We start from the raw sequence: 22,664 nt of genomic DNA, 5'->3' as shown, positions 1-22,664 counted from the left end.
GGAAGATTTAAAATGCCTGAATAAAAAAATAATTTCAGTGGAAAATTCATGTCACAACGAAAAACAATTCAATGAGTTTTAAAGTCAAATGGCTTAAATAGCAATTTTTTTTTGTTTTTCATGTCATTATGACACATTAAATGCAGACATAAAATATGAAGAGAAAATTATATGTGTATTTCACTTAGGTTGGTTTGTTTTAATTTAGACATTGTAAATCTTCCATATAAGTGCTCCTTGGTGGAACAGCTATATCATAGTGACACTACAGTTTCTTGTTACTTTAGGCCGACATGCAGTATGTGCCAATACTGATATTTGTTGATTCAATACTATTATCTGGTTGATTAATCTGTCGAACCTTTTATCATCAGGAAAAAAAAAGTTTTTTTTACCCTGTTTTAGTAAAGAAAAAAAATTTAATTTGGTGCTTTTTGGTGATTGAATATGAAAACTAAACACTTTTTATTCGCTTTGTCTGATTTTGTCCCAACTTTGGTCGTCAGTGTTTACACAAACCTCTCTGTGTACATCTTTTAATTATGGGACATAACAATAATAATAATAATTCCAATCTGGTTGAAAGTTTGGGAGCTTTTCAGACTTTCAAAGATTCATTTTTCACATATGGCTTTAACTTCTCCCGCAGGTCTTTGTGTTCATCTACTTTTCTTTTAACTAGTCAAGACAATTGATCAAACCTAATCTATCGAGGGAGTTAGTGTTTTATCTTTAAATATGACAAAATATTTAATTTCTTATCACAAAAGCATCAGTTGATTTGAGAGAAAACTACTAAAACAGAGAAGCAGCATTGTGGGAAAAAAGACTTTACTTTCCTCTTTTTCTCTTCCAGCAATTAAAAAACATTTTTTTTTTGTAAGACAAGAGAACAAAAACATTAACAGGCACTACGAGCCCGTCTGAGCGAGATAATTACTGAAACAGCACAAATGTAACAAAGAGTAGATCATTTCCTTAATTCACTTCAACTTTGTGAACAAATCTGATCCACAGTTGGTTTCACAGCAGCCTTGTGCTTAGTGTAAACCAAATTACACACAAATTAAACTTGTTTTAACATCAATTATGCTGTTTTTCCAGTGACACTCATTTCCTTCCTCCATTCTTAACTTCACATCACTTCCAACAGGCAGAAATCCATTTGCCCTGTATTGCATCATTACATAAGACTTTTGTAACCAGTGTTTTTATTACAATAACTCAAATGATGTGTTACAGATTGAAGGTACAGATGAGGATAGATGTGACAAGAAGGCAGGAGTGTAAATGTTCTATACTACTGAGTTCTGATTTGTGAATTTCATGGCTGAAACTTGTCATTTGTATACAATCAAATGATTGTGACTTGATGCTGCTACACTCCAACTTTAGAGTTCAATTAGAGTTTTTAGCTTAGTTGGCTGAATGTGAGCAGACTTTACAAATTAGAATCGAATCTTTATTGTCCTCCAGGATGGAAAACATGCATTTAATTTAGACTCTTTTGTTTCAACTCAATTTAAAACTGTCAATTGTGATTTACAAGAGCTGGCGTCAAACTGTGCTACAAGTGCTTAATGTCGCACTGAGGCTGAGCAACATGTGAAAGGATGTTAATGTGTAGCAAAAATAGGCCTTTAGTCCACATATATATCTCTTATGTGTTACAGGATATAGCTAACACGTTTCTATATTTTTCTTAATGTCAACAAATCTCATGTTTGGAGCGAAACCAACAATGAACTGATCTCCTAACTAGTATTGTTTTTTCCAAAGTCTGATATATCTTATTCCTCCGTTGTTGTCTAAAAACAATTAAAAACACATCAGTGAGTCACACCGCTGCACTGGGTGACATGTTCCTTCATTATGAAGAGTTTGGTCATGTTGGTCTGTTTAGAAACGGCTCCAAAGACTAATAACAGCGATCACGTTTTCAGTCTCAGGAGAGTAGTTCTGTGTAAGGCAGACATCACTGAGCATGTGCGGGAATGTGGTTCTGTTTACAGCTTCACTAGCTCGTTGTGCTACATATCACAACCTCTTGACTTCATACTAAATTATAAATTTCTCAAAGAGCTATGCTCAGTGGTGTCTGCCTTACACAGAACTACTCTCCGGAGACTGAAAACGTGATCGCTGTTATTAGTCTTTGGAGCCGTTTCTAAACAGACCAAATTGACGAAACTCTTCATAATGAAGGAACATGTCACCCAGTGGAGCGCTGTGACTCATTAACACGTTTTTAATAGTTTTTGAACAACAACAGAGGTCTACGACACAGAGGAATAAGATATATCAGGCTCTGGAGACACATACAATACTAGTTAGTAGGATGAGTTCATTGATGATTCCTTGACAGAAAGAAAAACACAGAAAATTGCCAGCCATATTCTTTAACATTGTGTCTAGATTTTAACTTTATACCAGGAAATTTAATCTCTCGAAATCAAGTAGTTACAAATCTATCAACTCCTGACCAGCAGTGTTAACCCTGCAGCATTACATGCTTGTACAATCCAAATCACCACAGTACCTCCAGTTGAACCATAACCTCTCTCCATCTACAGTCCCTGTAGCCTACATGTGTATGACATGATATGGTTTAGTTAAGCAACGTCCTAAACAACCAGCATCGTTCGTGAGTTCACCTTGAGCACAAAAACGACTCTCTGTTCAGTAACAAACACGCAGCTTTCGTTTCTTCGCCGTGTAAATGCCCCATGGAGAAATACAGTTCACTGACGTCATCTCACAGCAGGAGCCACTTTATGTATACTGTTTGCCCCGGAGGACCGAGAGCGTGCAGGTTTTCACTCCAAACACGCCGAACTACAGGTGAGTTTAGGTGAGGTCGAACATTAACCCTAACATTAACGGTTTTGTTTGACTGTATTTTACTCCCTTGTATTATATTACTATTTGATAGCTATGGTTAGTTCAGCTAGCTAAGTCAACAGCTCAAACAAACTTAAACAACATAACAAAGCACTGAAACTATTTTATTGGTCGCAATATACACTGTATGCATTTGATTTGTGTGACTATGTCTTCTTTGATTGGATTAAAATGTAAATATTCTTCCCGTTTTGTTTGCCTGCTTTATTTTACCTAATGTCTTAGAGTGGACGGGAATGAATTACCGTAAGTGTTGCAATATAGAATGCAATATAAAAAGAATGTGGGAGGAGAGTAAAGTGGCCCCTTGGACTACTTCTTCTGGTGCCCTTGCTTGCAGCATGCCAATGAAGCCAAATGAAGCTCACCCAGTCGGATCCTCTGGTGAAGTCGATGGATGAGATAAAAATCTGCAGCGTCTTGGCACACCTTCATCTTTATAAACATCAAACTGTCTCTGTTTTATAAAGCGTGAGTCCAGGTTGACATCTGCTTCCATAAAAGCACAGAAGTCTATAACCAGTTCGGCTCCACAGTCAGTCAAACCGGGTGTAGTTGGTCCCATTACAGAGGACGCTGAGAGAGGAGATTGGCTCCGCTGGGTGCTGCTGCTGCTGTTTCCCATCTGAGACTTCCTGATGACAACACTGAGGATCTGACGGTCGCCTGGAGAATTTCTTCTTCTCACACGACAAACTCCCTCCTGATATATCATTCTTCTGTCACACCTTTCAGTTCACAGAGAGGCAGAGAAGACAGCAGCGTGATACATTTCCAGGAATTAGACAGTGTTTAACTGGTTAAAAGTGATGGAAAATAATTTGATTTAACAACTTGATGTAGAAACATAAACACAGTTAAGTACGTTGTGACTGCATGATAAGTATTATAACGTAGGGCTGCAACTAAGTCATTCATTTTATCGATTCATTGTTTGGTCCATAAAATGTCAGAAAATGGTGAAAAATGTCAATCAGTGTTTCCCAAAGCTCAAGGTGACGTCCTCAAATGTCTTCTTTTGTTCACAACCCAAAGATATTCAGTTTACTGTCATAGAAACCAGAAAATATTCACATTTAAGAAGCTGGAACCAGAGAATTTGGAGATTTTCGATTAATCGCGTATCAAAATAGTTGGCAATTAATTTAATAGATGGCAACTAATCGATTAATCGGTGCAGCTCTGATATAATGACTGCATAAATGGCAAAATGAACAAAACACACAAGTGATTAGGTGAAATATTCACTTATTTACATTGTAAGATTTTTCATTGGATTAATCTTCTTAAAATACAAAATAAGTAAAGAATATTTGGTAAATTATTCATTTTGAAGCCTAAAACAAGTAAAAACACTGGTATATTCCCTTAAGACAGTTGTTCCAAAGGTTTTTACGCATGTTAGCAAGGCTCCAGCGATAGCAATGTTGGTCTACATACAAAATAACGTTAGTTAGCCTAGCATACTCGGATATTTCCTTCTCACTGTGAACTGCATGAATCCTACTAACTCTAAAACACACATATTTCTCCAGATACGCAGATAAAACACACTTACATTCACAAAGGATTAACAGTTAAGTCTATAAAGCTTTAAGTCTCTGTTAGCTGTTATTTTTGGAAGTTATGTTACGACTTGTGATGCTAACAATCACTTCCTGTTTACATATTTGGATGCGTCTTATTGGACAGCGCTGCAGATGTTGCCTAGCAACCGGTTTACACAGTATTGAAGTTTAAACTGACAGACGACTTTACGCACAAATTTAGTGATGGATTTACAGACAAGTGAAATGAGGAAAATGAGCTTTAACCACTGACATGACATCATAGCGCTCATTAATGTGAGAAACTGGAGGAGGTCGTGACACACACACACACACACAAACACACACACACACACACACACACACACAGACCTGGATCTTCATTAAAATTAGAGGCTGTTCCCCCACAGCGGCTTCCTGAGGGAGTCTCTCTCATTCTCTGTGGAGGACAGTTCCAATAATTAGCTCACACACACACACACACACACACATATCAAATATTAAACTAAATTCTTTTTTTTTTTACCACTAATGAAATATGAAATACATATACATTGATACATGCAACACATAATAGGATCACAAAGATAAAGAATAAACAACACAAACACACAGTCTGTGTAGTGATCATCAGTATTTTCTCTCTCCCATGCTCTCATGACCCTGGAGACTCAACAGGAAATTGAGGCTGTGTGTGTGTGTGTGTGTGTGTGTGTGTGTGTGTGTGTGTGTGTGGAGGTTATTGGGAATTGGATATGTAGTATTATACTCTCACGTAGGCATGCTGTCTCACACCAAAAGCAGAAATTAAACACAAGCACATGTGTTAACTGAAGAAACAATCTGACTTAAGTCTTGTTTTTCATTCTTAGATGAAAAGATCGATAACAGTTTCTTGTCTGTGATTGTTTTCAAATCCCTCAGTTTCGTTTGCTTTGGTCTAAATCAGCGGATGAGTTGTTTAACTTGTCCTCAGGAGAAATTATACTGCAGCGAATTTGCAGATCCATTCAATCTTTCATTTAGATTAAGACATTTTAATTCTAAGTCAAGCAAGTCTTTCTCCCCTTGTGAAGAAAGACAGAAGACTATCTGTTCATGATTCGTCACTCGTAAATTTTGTTCGTAAGAGAAAATTCTACAAACGAGTTGCAACTTAAGAACAAATCTGTTGGTATGAGCCGTTCTTGCATGAGACCCAATGAAACTTTGCTATTGCTGATTAGCAGAGAAGGATTTTCTTCAGTATTTTGACTCTATGAAGGATTTCGTCAGCTCTGCAGCTCTATATTGGACAATATCACATTTTGAATTACTGCCTACATGGCGGCTTTTATGGGGTTAATTTTGAAATGTGATTTGTGTCTAAAATCACAGCTTGTATTATTGTCTTTTGGTTTGCGTTTCTTATTTTTGGTTTGTGATTCTTGTTGGATGTTTCACTGTACAGAATGATGTATGTGCAGAGTCTGTTTTCATATTCATCTGCTGAAAGTGGAAAGTTTCTCTGAGTTTAAGGGGTCTATGAGCAGGATTTGTGACATCACAGCTAGTTTGGAGCCAGTCGTGGTCCAGTATGCAACATACACAAGTGTAATGTGGAAACTTGAAGTGGATTTTACAGTGAAGTAGGAGACATCTTGCGTCCAGCAGTTAAACTCCTGAAATGAAATATATTTAAATATTCATAGATTCTGGATTTTTTAATGAGTGAGAAAGAGTAGATGTCATTTTAATGTTTTTAACGTGGTAGTTATACTTTTTTTGGGTGGAAAACCCATATCAGACAGACATTATTGCTCCAAACAGAGTATTTTTATGTATTAATACATGTCTGGAGGGGATCTTTAGATTTCAACTTTTAGGGAGGGCTAACATCCGAGATCTGTGGTCACTTCCTGGGATATGACGGACAGTTTATTGGACCAATAGAGGCACAGCAGAGAGAATCCCCACCCATTTGTCCATTTATTATAATGACCAATCAAAAAAACTGAGAAGCACAAAGGAGAACCAAAAGACAGGTTTGAATTTTTCCATATCTGTCTTTATATAACACTGATATGCCAATATGTGTGTGGAAACGGGTCTTGCTCGCTGTAATAATTCCTACTCTCCATACTGACCATGAAGCAGTTCTCTCTGAATGAGACTACACTGTAAGAGAAGAGATGAAGTTAAAATGATGCTTCAGCAGCCTCTTTCAGCTAAATCAAGTCAATATATTCCAAAGTTACACCGTTTAATATGAAATTCTCTGTTTTTGTTTCTCTTGTACGTTCCTTGCCGAGCTGCGGCGGAGGGATACATTCTTGTAGTGGCTTGTCGATTTGTTACTGGAACCAGGTTTTTCCTAACATATTACAGAGTAAACCACATACAGTACTATGTTTTTATTTACACTAAGTTGTTATAAGTTGTTCATGTCAGACGCAGAAGCAGGAGCAGGTCGAGGTGGTCTGGAGGACAAGAACAGTTAGAGATCGACCCTGAAAACTCAAAGAGTCAAATCGGTTTGTTACAAAAATATTAGTGTCCAAAATTACAGACTCCAGCTATCAGGAAAAAAAAAATCAAAGTTTTCTCTGAGCGTCTCGAGTAGTAAAAACTGGATAACATCAACAGACTTACACACCACTAGCAGAATGTATCCCTCCGCCACAGATCATAGATCAGTCCATGGAAACAGGAAGTGGTTAATTTTCTAATAAACAGACTGTAACTTTAGGAGATACAAACTCAATTAAGCGAACTAAGACAGTTTTGAAAAAAACCTGAACCTCTCCTTTAATGCAAGCTGTGATTTTAGATTTGGATGGTTTGTGACGGCAAGTTTACATTTTAATTAAGGGACAAAATTAACCTCATAATCTTTTGTCAATTTTTGTTCTTCAGTGCGTGCAAAAAATGTGTTTGTGTGTGTTTTACCTCTTAGTGATCCTATCTGTACTTGAGGAATGTTGCTCAGGTCTGTAGGCAAACCCACGTAGACGCCTCCATAATTCCTACGTACACAAACACACACACACACGCATGCACAAATGAGATCATGTTTATAAATATATTTGATATATAAACAGATATTAACTCAACTGAATGACTCACTTCCGTTTGTCGTCATCTGGCACAGAGTCTTCTGATCTGTCAACACACACACACACACATAAAATTAAAACCCGCTGTGTGTATTGAAGTCAGTCGCTGCAGGTTTACAGAAAACATCAGAGAAAGGTCAAACGACAATGACACGTTTTAACATCAGAACCTCTTTGTAAATGTTTTTTTTATGTGTGTTAAAAGGTGTAAAATGAACTTTTACCCTTTTGATGAAGACTCAGCACGACCTGAGGTCACAAAAAGACAGATGAATGAGATGAATCGTTGGCAAATTGTTCATTTACTTTTCTATTGATTCACAGTTTATTCACAGTTAAACTAATCATTCATAGCTGCTATCATCCACCTCTGACTGCATTAACATCACATCAATGCAACATACAGCATAAGAAGTAGTATTGTGCAAAAGTAGCATTAAAAAACAAACAGAAACCGAAGGAATACACCAAGTGAATCAAGAAATCCACAGGTAAATCATGGTGACAGTGTAAAGAAAAATGTAAAATTTTAAAACCATCATGCAGCTTGTATACAGCCAAACATTACGGATTTCATACAAATTATTATTCGAATGATAATCTGTAAGTTTGTGCATAAAGTCTGTTAAGTTCTTAGTAACTACTAACTAGTTTCAAACTAGTGATTTACTAAATCAGGTTGAACCATTAAAAATTTAGAAACGTCTTATCTAGTAAATGCTTTAGTAATATGTAAATCAGTTGAATTATATTGCCAATCCTTTGTGAATGTAGGTCTGAGTTTGTTTTATTTGTGTGTTTTAGAATTAACAGTATTCATGTAGGTTACAGTGAGAGGGAAATATCTGATTATGCTCAGCTAACCAACGTTATTTGGTAATTTAGTCGAACATTATGGCAAACTTTTGTTAATTTCGGTGAAATGTAAAGCATCAGGTCAGATATATCGACCATATATGAGGGGCGGCTGTGGCTCAGAGTCGTCCACCAATCAGAAGATCAGCAGTTTGATCCCCAGCTCCTCCAGTCCGCGTGTTGAAGTGTCCTTGGGCAAGATACTGAACCCCAAGTTACTCCTGAAAGTTGTGCCATCAGTGTGTGTGTGTGTGTGAATGATTAGCTTCTCCCCCTTGCATGGCAGCATATGAATGTGTGTGTGAATGGGTGAATGGTGACATGTAGGGTAAAGCACTTTGACTGGTCAGAAGACTAGAAACACGCTACATAAATGCAGCCAATTTACCATATTCCATATTACCTCTTTTACTCTTCAGTCTAAATGGCTCAGATATTAGCAAGCTAACGTTAGCTTTGTCAATTGGTTCATTCAGCTAGCTAACGCAACAGTTCCACCTGTCAGTAGCTGTAAATATTTAGTTAGTCTATATCTCATCTCTACATAACATACTTGGTGCAACCAGTTTTAATTTAGTGATGTGTAAATCTACACTTAGTAAACACTGACACTATAATGAGGCTAAGTTTGAACTTAGAAACAGCTGCTGCAACCGGCTCCTGGAACATATCATATATAGTTCAGACGTATCGATTTAAGTATAAAAAGTTTTAAATTAGTCTATTAAAAGTCTGTAAAAGTTAACAGCTGCCTGTGCCTAATTAGTACCTATACTAATGTCCTGCAAGTGTTGTACGAAGCAAATGGCACACTGATTATTATTGATTGAGGGCTTTACCAGTAGTGGGGCTATAAATGTTTAGTTTATCCTGAAAGTGTCTAAAGTTCATCCTCTATGAAACATACTACATTGTAAACTTCTCAAAGATCTTCAGTACAAAGTCAAGAGGTTGTGATATGTAGCAAACAAGCTAGCAAAGCTGTAAACAACATGTGCAGGAACCACGTTCCAATGTTGTTCATTGGCGTCTGTCTTACACAGAACTACTCTCCTGAGACTGAAAACATGATGCCTTTATTAGTCTTTGGAGCCGTTTCTAAACAAACTAACATGAACAAACTCTTTATAATGAAGGAACATGTCACCCAGTGCAGCGGTGTGACTCACTGACGTGTTTTTAATAGTTTTTGGACAACAACAGAGAAATAAGATATATCAGGCTTTAGATACACACACAATACTTGTATGTAGATCAGTTCATTGTTGGTTTGACTCCAAACATGAAATTGCTCACTGCAGTGATATACAGGTGTACTCCAGGGCCCCCTGACCTCACTGTTGGGTGTGGTTGGTTAAAATATTGCTTTTCAGCCCATTTCCAGCTCTATATTTATATTCTGGCAGCTCTACTGGAATATCTTTGCATGATTTACAGTTAAAAACTTCTTATTTATCTTCCACTGGTCGTTTATGCAGCCCCTCAGTTCAGCCTCTGTCTGAAACAGGCTGTTTTAGCTCCTGTCTCTTTAAACCCCCCCTTCTCAATGAGCCCACTCTGTTCTGATTGGTCAGCTTCAGTAAGCTTCTTCCTGCTCCGGAGGCTACGTAAACAAACAGTAGTAGCAGGATTTCACTTCTTTTTCCCATTCTTTACTCAAAATGGAAACTTCTTAAATACATCCGTACATGTTCGAGCCTGAATCTGATCCGAAATATGCGAGTGGACAACATGAACAACATATGGAACAACCTTAGCAACGAAGGCTACGACGAAGGACATCATCACGAGAAGGAAATAGAGGTAACTTTGCAAATGAAGCGTTCAGAGCAGGTTGAAGTCACCTCAAGTTTTGGATCTTTGACTATTTTAACATTAACATCCATCATTGTCACAGTATATAAATGACAGACACAAAAAGAATGACATGTCCCTTTAAAGTTACTCTTTAATAACACATAGAGGACAATTTAACACCTGTTTCAGAATTATCTTCTTTGGCCAAGTATGTTTAAGCTTACAAGGAATTTGACTTAGGTTTAGTGGCTCTCAGTGTATTCACACACAATACAACACAACAATCTTAGTTTGTAGACTTTTTAATACCTTATAAGACCAAATTCAATGCTTGTTATTACTTTTCATGACCTGCAGATACCCTGCTGTTTTCAAAGCAGTGTGGCAGTCCGGCAATTTAACAAAACATTAAATATTTAATATAAAAAATGTATTCCAAGTATGAAACAATCAAACATTTTATCATGCCCTAAAAGGTGGTTTATAATATGAATAACAGGAAACATTTATATGAAAAATATTACACACACACACAAATGCTTCATCTCCTCTTGTGTTTACCTGCGTTTCTATGGTCAAAAACAATACTGACTGGGCATTTGACAGCATTATATGATAGAAAAAGTTATTAAAATAACTTTGATACGCCTTAAAAGAGAGAAAACACACTTTAAATCTGTTTCTATCTCGTACATGCTGCTAGATAACTCAGAAACGCACAAACACACTCGCAGTTTCTCACCTCCTGTGCTGCTGCTGCTGCTGCTGTTGTTATTGTTGGTGTAGGTTGGAGAGGAATTTCCACATCCCATCTCTTATCTATAAAACCTCAGAGGAAGAGGAAGAACGAATGAGAGAAAGAAAAAAAATACCAGAGATAAGCTAAAGAATGACAGGTACGAGGAGTTAGAAATAAAGGTGAAGAGAGACTACGAACGTCTTTCTTTTCCTCTCTGTGTCTATCTACTGTACCTCTCTGCATGGAGGAAGAATTAAAATGACGCCAAGAAAAGAGAGGAGGGGGAGAAGAGGGGGGAAGGGAGGGAAACTGCGAAGAGGGAGAGAGAAGCAAAGTGTGTTCACCCCTGCTGTTGAGGGAGCAGAGCCTCTCTCTCTCGAGTGTGTGCGTGTGTGTTTCTGTGCGTGTCTCGTGCTTTGAAATCCCTGCACAATTTGAGGGAAGTAGATCAAAGTCAGCTAGAATTGATTTAATTGGTGCATTTCAGCCCAAATACAGCAGAAGTGGATTTGGAGTGGGATTAGGGGAGAGCAACGACAGAAGAACCAGTTTTTTTTTGAGTTTTCAATTTTTTAAAGGTGCAGTACGGTGCTGGGAAGTTTGAGGGATGTGTTGCTGCAGAATACCCGAATTTAGACATATAAATATGACAAAATGTTACGTTTTTTGGGGGAGTTTTCAATTTTTTAAAAGTTTGAAAGTTGCAGTACATATTGCTGGGAAGTTCCAGTGTTGTGTTTCCTCAGTTTTCTTGAGTTCAGACATCTAAATATAACAATCTTTCGATTTTTTGGGTTCTTTGGTTTTACAACACAGGATTGCACAATTACACGCAGCCTCTGCAGCACACACACAGAAAACGTGTAACAATATTTAAATATTTTAAAAGAGAATAAAACAATATATTAGGCAATAAAATAGAACAAAGTATATAAAAGTAGCACTAAAGGAAGAAATAAAAAAGAAAAACTATGTTGTTTACACAGAATATATACACTTATATGGTATAATCTCTGCCATAAATTCTACTTTTACGAAGCTTATACATTTTCAGTTTTTGTTGTTTTTGTCAGAAAGGTGATAATTCTACTTCCTGTTTATTATTGAGGTGGTTGTGGTGTACTAGAGTGCATTATACTGAAAAGTGTTTCTGATATTTTAACATACATGAGGGTGTCTATCTGCTCTCAATCTGCTGACAATAAAGTAAAGCTTGTTTTACGGTTTCTTTTCAGACTTGATCACATCTAAGAAGAACACTACCTATATGTCGACTATAATTAGAGGTGTCACCAGGCAACTTCACAAATCCTGTGAGAACACAAATTCCCATGTGACGCTGCACCAGAACAATGAATAATTAGCTGATTGATGCTGCAGTTTGCACCTATAAAAGGTGAAGAAACTGAGGAAAAATTACACATCTGGGTGATATAAGAGAAGAGAGCAACAAGGTTTTTGTCATTTTAAAGGTTTTGAGATATCTTTGGAGCAAATGGACAAACAAGTGGTGGTAACTGACTTTGAAAAACGATTGCGGGAAATGTAATATGTGTGTCCGCAGCACTACATATGCAATAAGTGTAAACAACACCAGTGAAGCGAGTGAAGCTTCATTTTCAACTGTTTTTCAGACTTTTTTGTTTCTTTCTGCCAACTGAGGAGCCAGAAAGAATCAAGAAGTTTATCCACATACCTGTTCACATTAGCAATCCTGACTGATACTGGATTTTCCGGTACAATATCAATATTTGAGTAAAATTAATCTGTATACTCTATGTACCAATATAATTTTTTCATTAAAAGAGAAGTCACAGCCACAGTAGTGCTCTCCAACACATGGAAACACACTGATGCATAAAATCAGTGAGTTCCCCTTTAACACAATATAAAAACTTGATACCTTGTGTGTATGTGTGTGGGTGGCATGAGTCATTTTAAGGAGAGGAAGGAGGCTGATTAACAATTTAAAAAGTAAGTCTGTGACGTGACAGAGGAACAGAACGGTTTTTTTTCTACGCTAAAAAATCTATTATCATCAACCAATCACAGATGAGAATCTGCTGATAACATGCTTTTGCAAAATACAGTTCAATTAAGAAATAAAAATGGAATTAACGCACAGCAGAGTGTCCATTTCGATTAGTTGTTTGGTCTATAAAATGTCAGAAAATGAAGAAAAACGTTTCCCCAAAAAAGTCTCAAATATCTTGCACCAGCTAGCTTATCGTTAGCTAAGTGACGCAAGACTTTGAGGCTCTGATTTGGCTCTTTGTCTGCTTTGAGATACAAGATAAACTTCTGTTCAACCGTGTTTAACTTATAAAACTTGACTTTATCACTATGGAAGTTGCCTCAGAGCTTTTCAGACTGTTTGTCGCTTCACCATCAGCAGCGACAGAATTACAAGCTAATATGCTGCTACATGTTAGCTGAGGTTACTTCTTCAGGTTCTCTGTAGAAAAAGGCAGCGGCAATCAATACCGATGTGCATAATAATTCCATACCAACAATAAACAGATTATTGACACAGAGGAATCTGTACCAATAACCACTTCCTGTTAGGTTAGTTGTGAAACCATTTCATTCATCTAATTTGTTTGTGCTTTGTTGCAATTGTTAAGACTTTTTGAGAATAGCAACCCTTAGATTTAACATTGTTTAACCAGGTTTAATTATCCAAATCATATTTAGATATATTGCCTATATATGTAAGGCTATTTCATTTATATAAATTGTTTGTCCTTGTTTGACTTTAAAAATGGCCTAGTAGCCTGCAAACTGCTACCATTTTAGGCTATATAATTTTTTTATAAATATAATATCAAATATGAAATAGCCATTCTTCTAATAATCATTTCCTGTCCTGACCCAACCATTAATATACTTTTCTTGATGCATTCTTGATGTTTTCATAGCAACCTCAATCTAACTAATCTTGCATAGCGCAGGTGGCTGTTTCTGGATTTAATCCAAGAGGTTAGGTAGTATAGAAATGCAGCATCTGGACCCCTCCCCCCACCCCCCGCCAATGATGTATCTTTCCAAGTTTGTGCCCCCATTTTAAAACATGTAGATCATACAGAACAAATAGATCTTTCCTATCATATGTTTTGAATAAAAATATGTGTAATATCTGGACAGTACATCAGAAATGCTCCCTAACAAACACAAATTGGCAAAAAGTCTGATGAAGACGGTGTTGTTTTATAAGGCCAGAGAGAAGTTGAGTGGGTCAACTGACCACAAATAATGTTCATTTTATTATGAACAAATATTAGTGCTACTAAAGTTCTCCCCCACACCCCTCCTCCTACTGGAACAACTCACTCCAAGCTTATGCTGATTAAGGTGTGACATACAGTGTTCCCACATCGTTTAATTTCCCTAAAAAGATAAGGGAAGAGACCTGTAGCATAGCGCTAACTCTCACATTATTTCTGTTAAAAGAATATCATGGAGAGAGTAATAAGGTGGTTAAAATGTTCATGCACTGCAATATCTTTTTGAGTACCTGCTGGAGTGATACCATTTATCGGTGTAAAGCTGCTATCGGATCACAGACAGGCTCTAACTGGTTTCATAATTAAACACAGCAGCACAGATGCTGTAAATCCCAGCGTCTCCACATTTCTACAGATCAGCTGACTGAACAGATTACTGTGTGATGTAGAAACACATATATGTGGGGAAACAGAGAGTTCACACATGAATTAACTGTTTAGGAAAATGTTTTACATGTATTATCTTAAAATGAAGTTCTACTTGGTTTTAATTCATAGCTGAGCTGCTCATATTGACTCCTTCATCTTTCTCTTCAAAACTAAAATGGTTGTTGGGATGGATGTTGTGGTCATTCATGAGAAACACATCATTATCAAGCTCTGCAAAAAATTACTGACGCCTCCAGTGAAGTGATTGTTTGGCTTCACACAACTTTTAATTGTGCATGTTTTTGATGTACTTATACTTTACTTGAGTATTTCCATGTGATGCTACTTTCTACATTTCAGAGGGAAATATTGTACTTTCTACTCCACTACATTAATTTGACAGTTTTAGTTACTTTTCACATGAAGATTTGACACAATGGATAATATAACAAGCTTTTAAAATACAACACATTGTTAAAGATGAAACCAGTGGTTTCCAACCTTTTTGTCTTTTGACGTCTTACAAAAAGCAGTGTGTAGTCGGGGTCACATTTCACATGTCTATGAGTTGTTAACAGCTCCACCAAATAGTGATTTTCCCCTCTAAACTTCTCACATGCTTTCATTTCAATAAATGTTCAAATGATCCAATATTTCAGCAAAAATCAAAGATTAGAGAAAAAGTCCAAAAACTGAAAACAGATTTGTGTATCAGAACTTAGTTTTTTCTTCTTTCCTCTCCCATTAATCATCTCACCACCCCTCAGATTTATCTGCTGACCCTTTGGAGGGGCCCGACCCCTAGTTTGGGAACCAGTGGACTAAACTAGCTAACTGTATATAAAGTAGTGTAAACTAGCTCCACCTCCAGCAGCTACAACAGTAACATGCTGCTCTAACACTGATGCTTCACTATTAATAATCTAATGATGTCATATATAATAATATATCAGTCAGAGGGACCAAACCACTACTTTTACTGCAATACTTTAACTACATCAAGCTCATAATACTTATGTACTTTTACTGCAATACTTTAACTACATCAAGCTCATAATACTTATACTAAACTAATACTAGTATTGATTAATCTGCTGAATATTTTTCAGATTAATTGATTAGTCGTTTTGTCTATAAAATATCTGTTTTCTGGCACGTTTCCAAAGAACAGATGTTTGTGACTTTACCTAAGTGGTGGTCCAACTGATCGACTGACATTTACTATCCTAAAAACCTGCTTCCTGTGATAAGATTAATTAAAGATTTAGTTATATTCCCCTGGACTCACTGTTGATGTTAAACTATCAGCTTTCAAAACATCAACGATAAGCTAAGAGGAAATTTGTGATTTCGATGAGCTGTAACAAAACCAGGGAATTTATATTTTAAACAAAAAATATCTGTTAGTTGCTATAGCGCCCCCTCCAGGGCAATTAACATGATTTTTTTAAATTGAATTGTCTGTGATTGGATGATAATAACAGACTTTGTGTTTCCATCTGACAGCTGAAGGTGAAGAACCAGCATCACTAAAAGAAAACGATCTGTTCCTCTGTTACGTCTCAGACTTACTTTTTAAATTGTTAACCGGCCTCCTTCCTCTCCTTAAAATGACTCATGCCACCTACACTCACGCACACTTGCCCCCCTCGGCTACAGTCCCCTCAATCGCAGGGTAAAGCAAAGCGACACTCAGAATATAACTGATTGTTCTCGCCACTTCCAGCAGGAAGTGAAAATAACTTCTGGCCACATTTTGAGAGGTTTTTTTCCCCCATTAAACACAGTTTCAACTCTCTGTAAGGTACAGGATGTAAACATGACTTTGGAGCTTTAAAACAAAACAGATGAACAGGTCAGGATATAATAATAATAATATCTAGATAATTGTTTTTTAAAAAGACAGTTGGTTGAGTTTCTCTTTATTTTAATCTTAATTATTTATTGCACTATACATCTATTGGTTTTATGTCTTTTGTAAAGCATTTTGTAACGTGTTTCACACATAAAGTTACTGTTATTACATTATTATTTAACATACAGGGTCTTAATTTGTTGGTCATGATGCTGATAAAAACCTTGTTGTGTTATACCCTTCGCTTCTGTTTTTTGCTGCCTTAAGAAATTATTTTTTCTTTTAACCTTCTCTAAATCTTCCGTCTCAGACCCGGCTGAACAGACCCCTCCTGTAGCGGTGGGGGGCTGTTCTGAAGGATATCGGACCATCAACAGGCCAGCGACCTCCTACGGGCCTGATGATGGGCTTAAAGCAGGCAAGAGCAAAGAAAGCAAGGAAGAGGAGAAAAGAGCGAAAATTAAGAATAAAAAAAAGGATAAAACAAGCAGACAAACAAATATTAAAAGGAAGGGAAAAACAAAAATAAATACAGAAAATACTCCCCTGACCTGCCCGCCCCTGATCCGCCCCGGCGCCTCTTTGTCTTTGGAGCCCAACCAGAGATGCCCTCCAAGAGCATTGAAGCTATGTTATTTATTTATTTATTTATTATTATGTATTATATCCCCCCTTTATACTCTCTCTCCCCTCTATATCTTTCATACAAACCCCCCCCCCCGTACACACACACACACACCTACCTAAACACATGCCTGCTACAATAAGAAAATCTAAGCCGAACATTATGCCTTTTTTGTTTGTTTGCTTGTTTGCTCTTTCATCGTTGCTGTTGTTATTGTTGCTGCTGTTTTGCCTTTTTTCTCTCTTTTTGTTTTGGTTTGTTTGAGTCTAGTTCTTTTGCTCTGTCATATGTTGCTTGTTTTCATACTGGTCACTTGTATTACACTATAAATTGTGTCTAATCTTGGTTTATTTGCATGTTTCTTAATGTACAGGTTTGTGGGCTGTGTAAACTAATCTTGGGCCGTGTTACCTGACAGGAAGGTGTTGCCATTTTGATACGAACAGCAGACTTTCTGTTATTTTAGGATGAGTTTGAAAGTAGTTTGACACTTTTAACACAAAACAAAAGCAACTTCCATTTTCTTAAAGCCTCTGAGAACATATTTTCTCAATCATTTCTTAAAATTTTCTGTGCAACAATACAAGTTTTGTGATATTTGAATCAAAATCTGATGACAGTTATGACGTGGTTTGCTAATATTATCCCATTACTGTCAATCAAACCTGATCAAACCACATCTGCACGGTCCTGATGAAGCTGATTCACTGTTTTGATGTTAAATAGAGAATCTGACCAGTTACCTTTGTTGCATGTCATTAATTTTGTGCTTTCTCCAGTAGTTTCACCTTTATACTCTGACATGTCTCAAGATTTACATGTGTTTTTTAAATGTATTTATTTTTTACTGTAATCTGGGAAGTAAAACTGGTTTATAAGCTGCAGTGAGGCAGCAGCTTTGTCCGATTTTCCAGATTTTACTGATTTACAGCTCCACACTGCTGTCTTCACAGCCTGCAACTTTACCTGAATGCAGCAGCCAGAAAGTGCTCAGTTTGTAAAGTTATTGTTGTTATAAAAGAAGGATGTAATGAATCTGAGACAAATGAAGAGACAGACAAAGAAAAACCAACAAACAGGACAGAAAACAACAACACAGGATGTTTGAGTTGTGGCTTTTTAAAGCTGTAGTTCCTCATTAACAACACAAAGAGGCAGTGTTGTCATATATTTATCTCTACATACTGCACCAATAACCACCTGAAAATCAGAGTAAGAGGGCAGAAATACCAGATTTAATAAATATTATAACAGTTTAGTCTAAACATACTGTAGTAAAAACAAGATCTATCAACTTAAATACACAGTTTACTTTAAATATCAGTTATGCTCTTACTCAGCATTCCTCTAATAAACAACTTTAAGGCCAAAGTAGTAAAAATGCAAACAGAAATAAGTGCAAATTGTACAAATACTAATGCCAAACTCTGCTGAAATATCTACTCATGTTAGTCAAGTTGAAGTCCCGCAAAGAACAACTCATTCTCAGTGTTACTACGTGTGATAAAATCATCTGTTCAGTGCAGAAAAACACAGACGTGGTCAGTTTAAGTGTCCCTCTTTTCCAGACAGAAACCTTCATTTCCAGCATCTCTAAACTTAAACTGATTCAAAACACAAAGGAGGAAAAATTGTCATTCAAAACAAAACAAATCTTCATCAATAAAACATTTTTGCTTACAGAGAAACCAATTACCACCTATGAATTTGAATTTGCTGTTTTGCAAAGCTGAATATCTTTCAAACGTGTGAGCAGATATCCTTGAATAATCAGTGTCTATGAATCATAAACAGCAGGCTCCTGGCTGAGTAAAGCTCGGTGGATGCTGCGTGTCCTTGCCTCGGGCTGCTGAAGTGTATCAGTGTTTTTGTCAGTTTACCAGTTTTCTGCTTTGAAAAAAACCAGACAGGACTTCCTCTAATACTTGAATAAATGAGGTGGCACACGGATACTCAAATCTGATTATTCCACCGAAGCTCTTTCTCTCTCAGTGTGACTGGATGTCCTCACAGCTGTCGTTCACACACGCAGATTTCCATCGTTGCAACTTTAAACAGAATTTTAAAGCCAAAAATTGATGTTTTGGTTAGTTCAGAAGACATTTAGGCTTCTAATTTAAGTTCCAGATTTAGATTTTAGGTTTTAAAAGAATAAAAGAACAAAAAATAGTTTTTGGAGGATAATTCTATTGGTTAGTTCATACATGACGTAATCAGTAATTGTCGATCATACGTTAATACCTTTCATACACTATGTTGAGAGATAGTATAGAGTGAGAGACAGAATATGAAAAAGTTTTTCTGTTACGTCCTCGTGTTTTTCTTTTTGTTGTTTTCTTAAATGTTGTAAAATGTGTTTTCTAAAATATGGAAATACGGAAAAGTTGTGTTTTCAGGAGAAAGGATACACACAATGCATTTTGGTGAGTAACACTGAATGTAAACATAACTCTCATAACCCTTTAATACATCTCAAATTAAAGCTGGTATTAAAAAATATCTGACCACTAGGGGGCAGAAAGACAAACAAACTTGACATATCAAGTTATTCTGGCTGTACCTTTAGCAAAGAGTGTTGATCAGCAGGATTAAACCATAGACTGTATAAAAATATGGACGTAGTTACCGTGACGTCACCCGTTGGTTTCTGAAGAGCGGTTTTGAAGCTCAAAGTGAGCCGCTCCTGCCGTCGCCATCTTGGCAGTGCGTGACGCTGCCTAACTCCCAGCCAATCAAAAATGGGCAAAGAGGCGGGGCCGAATGACTGAAACAAGCCACCTAGTGGCTGGCGGACCTGTCACTCAAAGCAGCCATGTCCTTCATTATGCATAACTTTAAGGCTTAATAAAATTTAAACGGGCGAGTTATAAAATAAATCACCCCCCGTACAGTTGTCATGAAAGGAGAAATTAGCTTTAGAGACCAAAACCGTTTTTTGTAACAGGCTGTAAACATGTTTATTTCTGCTGTAAAGTTGGGCATTTTAATATGGGGTCTATGGGGATTGACTCGCTTTTAGAGCCTTAAGTGGTCATTCAAGGAACTGCAGTTTTTGGCACTTCCGCATTGGCTTCATTTTACAACCCCAGAGGTTGCTGCTTGGATTAAACATTAAACTTTTAGAAAGAATGCATTTTGGTGAGTAACATTGAATGTAAACATAACTCTCATAACGCTTTAATACATCTCGAATTAAAGCTGTATTTAACAATATCTGACCACTAGGGGGCAGAAAGACAAACAAACTTGACATATCAAGTTATTCTGGCTGTAACTTTAGCAAAGAGTGTTGATCAGCAGGATTAAACATTAAACTTTTAGATACATCAGTGTTATAAGATACACCTCAATGCAAAAACGTACACCGATCCAGTCGCATTCCTTACGCTTTGCACGATAAAAGACATGTAGATGTCAAAGTTATAACCAAGCAAGACGTTGTAGAAAAGTAAAAATGTTTTAGGTTATATAATAATGTGGTGTCAGGAGCTGTTGAATGCTGTCAAAACAACAATTATCTGTAACTTATTTTACACCAAATTTAGCTGTTTTAATCTAGACGGGATTTTAAGTGTTGTTACAATAGATATAAAATTGTATTATATCATAAAATAATATATTATTTCAGTGATTTTGACAACGGTGAACTGAGATTGTGGACTTGACATCGTAACCATGATTCACTGCGATGGAGGAGAAATGAAACAGACAAATAAATTAAAAAATACCTTTTTGTTCATATAAACATCTTTTATTGGATATTTGGAATTCCCGGATCTGGATTTTTCCGCCCACTTCTCCACTTCCTTAGAAGAGTCACCGATTTGGGCTTCAGTCCAGTCCAGACCAGTTAAGACCAGTTGGTTACTGGTAGTGCTGATTCTGTCCATTTCAAAGTCTACACTTGTTCCAGTCCATCCAAACCATTGTTTCCGACAATGATGTTACAAGAATAAACAATGGGAAAGTTTTGATGTACAAACTGTTATACAATGATATAATAACCTTTGTGATGTTGGTACAAACATCAGTACCGGAGGGCATTTTTCTGTGTAACATTCAAAACCTCCCAAAACTGTACTTTTCTTGTGCTGTAATAAAACAATATTTCAAATATGCTTCAGTTTTACAACATAAAAACACACAGATCCTTAATCAGCGGACAAATAAATCTACAGTGAAGGCTCAGTTCCCTGTGCTGGTCCTTCATCCAGTCATGAACACATTAATGATATTTTATTCTCTTGTACCTCTGGAAACCACTCAACTAAAGATCATATACGCAGTTTGAAGTATTTAGCATGACAGCCACATTCACACATTCACTTACAGTAGCTGTTTTGAAGCGTGGGGATATATATGGGGATAACATCTGACTGAGGAATCAACAGTTTTGCACCAAAGAAATTTTCCTCTATTCATGATTCACAATATCAACAACACCAGTGGTGGAAGAAGTACTCTGATCTTTTGCTTAAGTAAAAGTAGCAATACCACAGTGTACGATTACTCCATTACAAGTAAAATTCCTGCATATAAGATCCTAAAAAAAGTACAGAAGTGTTATAAAGCTAAATAGCTAAATTTACTTTAAGTATTAAAAGTAAAAGTACTCGTTCTGTAGGAAATCTGCCCCTGTGACTGTGACTGATAGCAGCCAGGTATGGGAAAGAAGAAAAACAAAGTTCCTCCTCACAAAGTTTGAGTCATTTTTCTCAAAACATTGCTTTTTTTAATGAAATATTGGTAAGTTTTACCTCACTGGGCCTCAGACAGCTAACAACTCAAACATCTGTAACATGACAGCCACAACTACACACAGAGGTCACAAGCCAAAATGTTTAGGAACTAATGGTTTAATCTCTGACATTTTTTTGTATTTTATGAGTTTATATGAAAAGTAACTTCAGCTGTCAAATAAAGCTAGTGGAGTAGAAAGTACAATACTTCCCTCTGAATTGTAGTGGAGTAGAAGTACAAAGTAGCATAAAATGAAAATACCCAAGTACAAGTACCTAAAAACTATACTTAAGTACAGTACTTGAGTAAATGTACTTGGTTACTTTCCAACACTGGACAATACTGACAAAGTTCTTGATGAAATCTTTCCTCAAAGTCCTTTCCTTTAGGTTATTTAAGAGTACACTAACTGCATTTGTGGGCGTGAAATGTCGAAGCATGCAGCAACATGAATTCGGTTGCAAACACAAATGTGCAGATCAATTCAGACAGAAACGATCTGCCATCTTGTATATTGCATTCACTCATAGAGGGACAAAATCTCGCTAACTGTCCTTGCTAGCCTTTGTTCCACTAGCATCTGTAACACAGTGGGTTTCCTCAAAAAGCATTTGTTTCTCCATAATTCTTCATTTTGGCACGTGGAGTTTTCTGTCCATATTTGTATCTTTACTTAAAAAAAGATGAGATAATGTTTATTTTTGTGACTCAACTCTTACAGCTCACATGAGGCTTTAGCACCAGTAGCTAATGTCATGTACACATTATGTGGGAAGGATGGCAGAAATTGAAAAGATTGCTGATGACGATGTTTATCACTTGCTAACGTTCCAAGATGTTTGTGTGATTGCATAGTT

At 36.7% G+C, this 22,664-nt stretch overlaps 1 protein-coding gene across 2 annotated transcripts; it reads right to left on the bottom strand.

The window, feature by feature from the left end:
• Window positions 1–819: 819 nt before the first annotated feature.
• On the bottom strand, window positions 820–11,757 carry si:dkey-261e22.4 (overexpressed in colon carcinoma 1 protein homolog). Of its 2 annotated transcripts, XM_067582150.1 has the most exons (6): window positions 10,938–11,753; window positions 7,768–7,792; window positions 7,554–7,589; window positions 7,377–7,453; window positions 4,821–4,887; window positions 820–3,629 (listed from the first exon to the last, which is right to left on the bottom strand). In XM_067582150.1, exons 1-5 carry the CDS (start codon window positions 11,005–11,007, stop codon window positions 4,838–4,840), a joined length of 258 nt encoding a protein of 85 aa, XP_067438251.1. In that variant the 5' UTR covers window positions 11,008–11,753; the 3' UTR covers window positions 820–3,629; window positions 4,821–4,837. The 2 variants fall into 2 exon arrangements, with proteins under 2 accessions (XP_067438251.1, XP_067438252.1); XM_067582151.1 differs by lacking the exon at window positions 4,821–4,887 and having other exon boundaries at window positions 10,938–11,757.
• Window positions 11,758–22,664: the final 10,907 nt, after the last annotated feature.

The sequence above is a fragment of the Thunnus thynnus genome, chromosome 23 (genome assembly GCF_963924715.1).
Source record: "Thunnus thynnus chromosome 23, fThuThy2.1, whole genome shotgun sequence".
NCBI classification, from domain to species: domain Eukaryota; kingdom Metazoa; phylum Chordata; class Actinopteri; order Scombriformes; family Scombridae; genus Thunnus; species Thunnus thynnus.
Note: the sequence above shows the minus strand (reverse complement) of the source record. Positions and strands in the feature narration are given on the sequence as shown.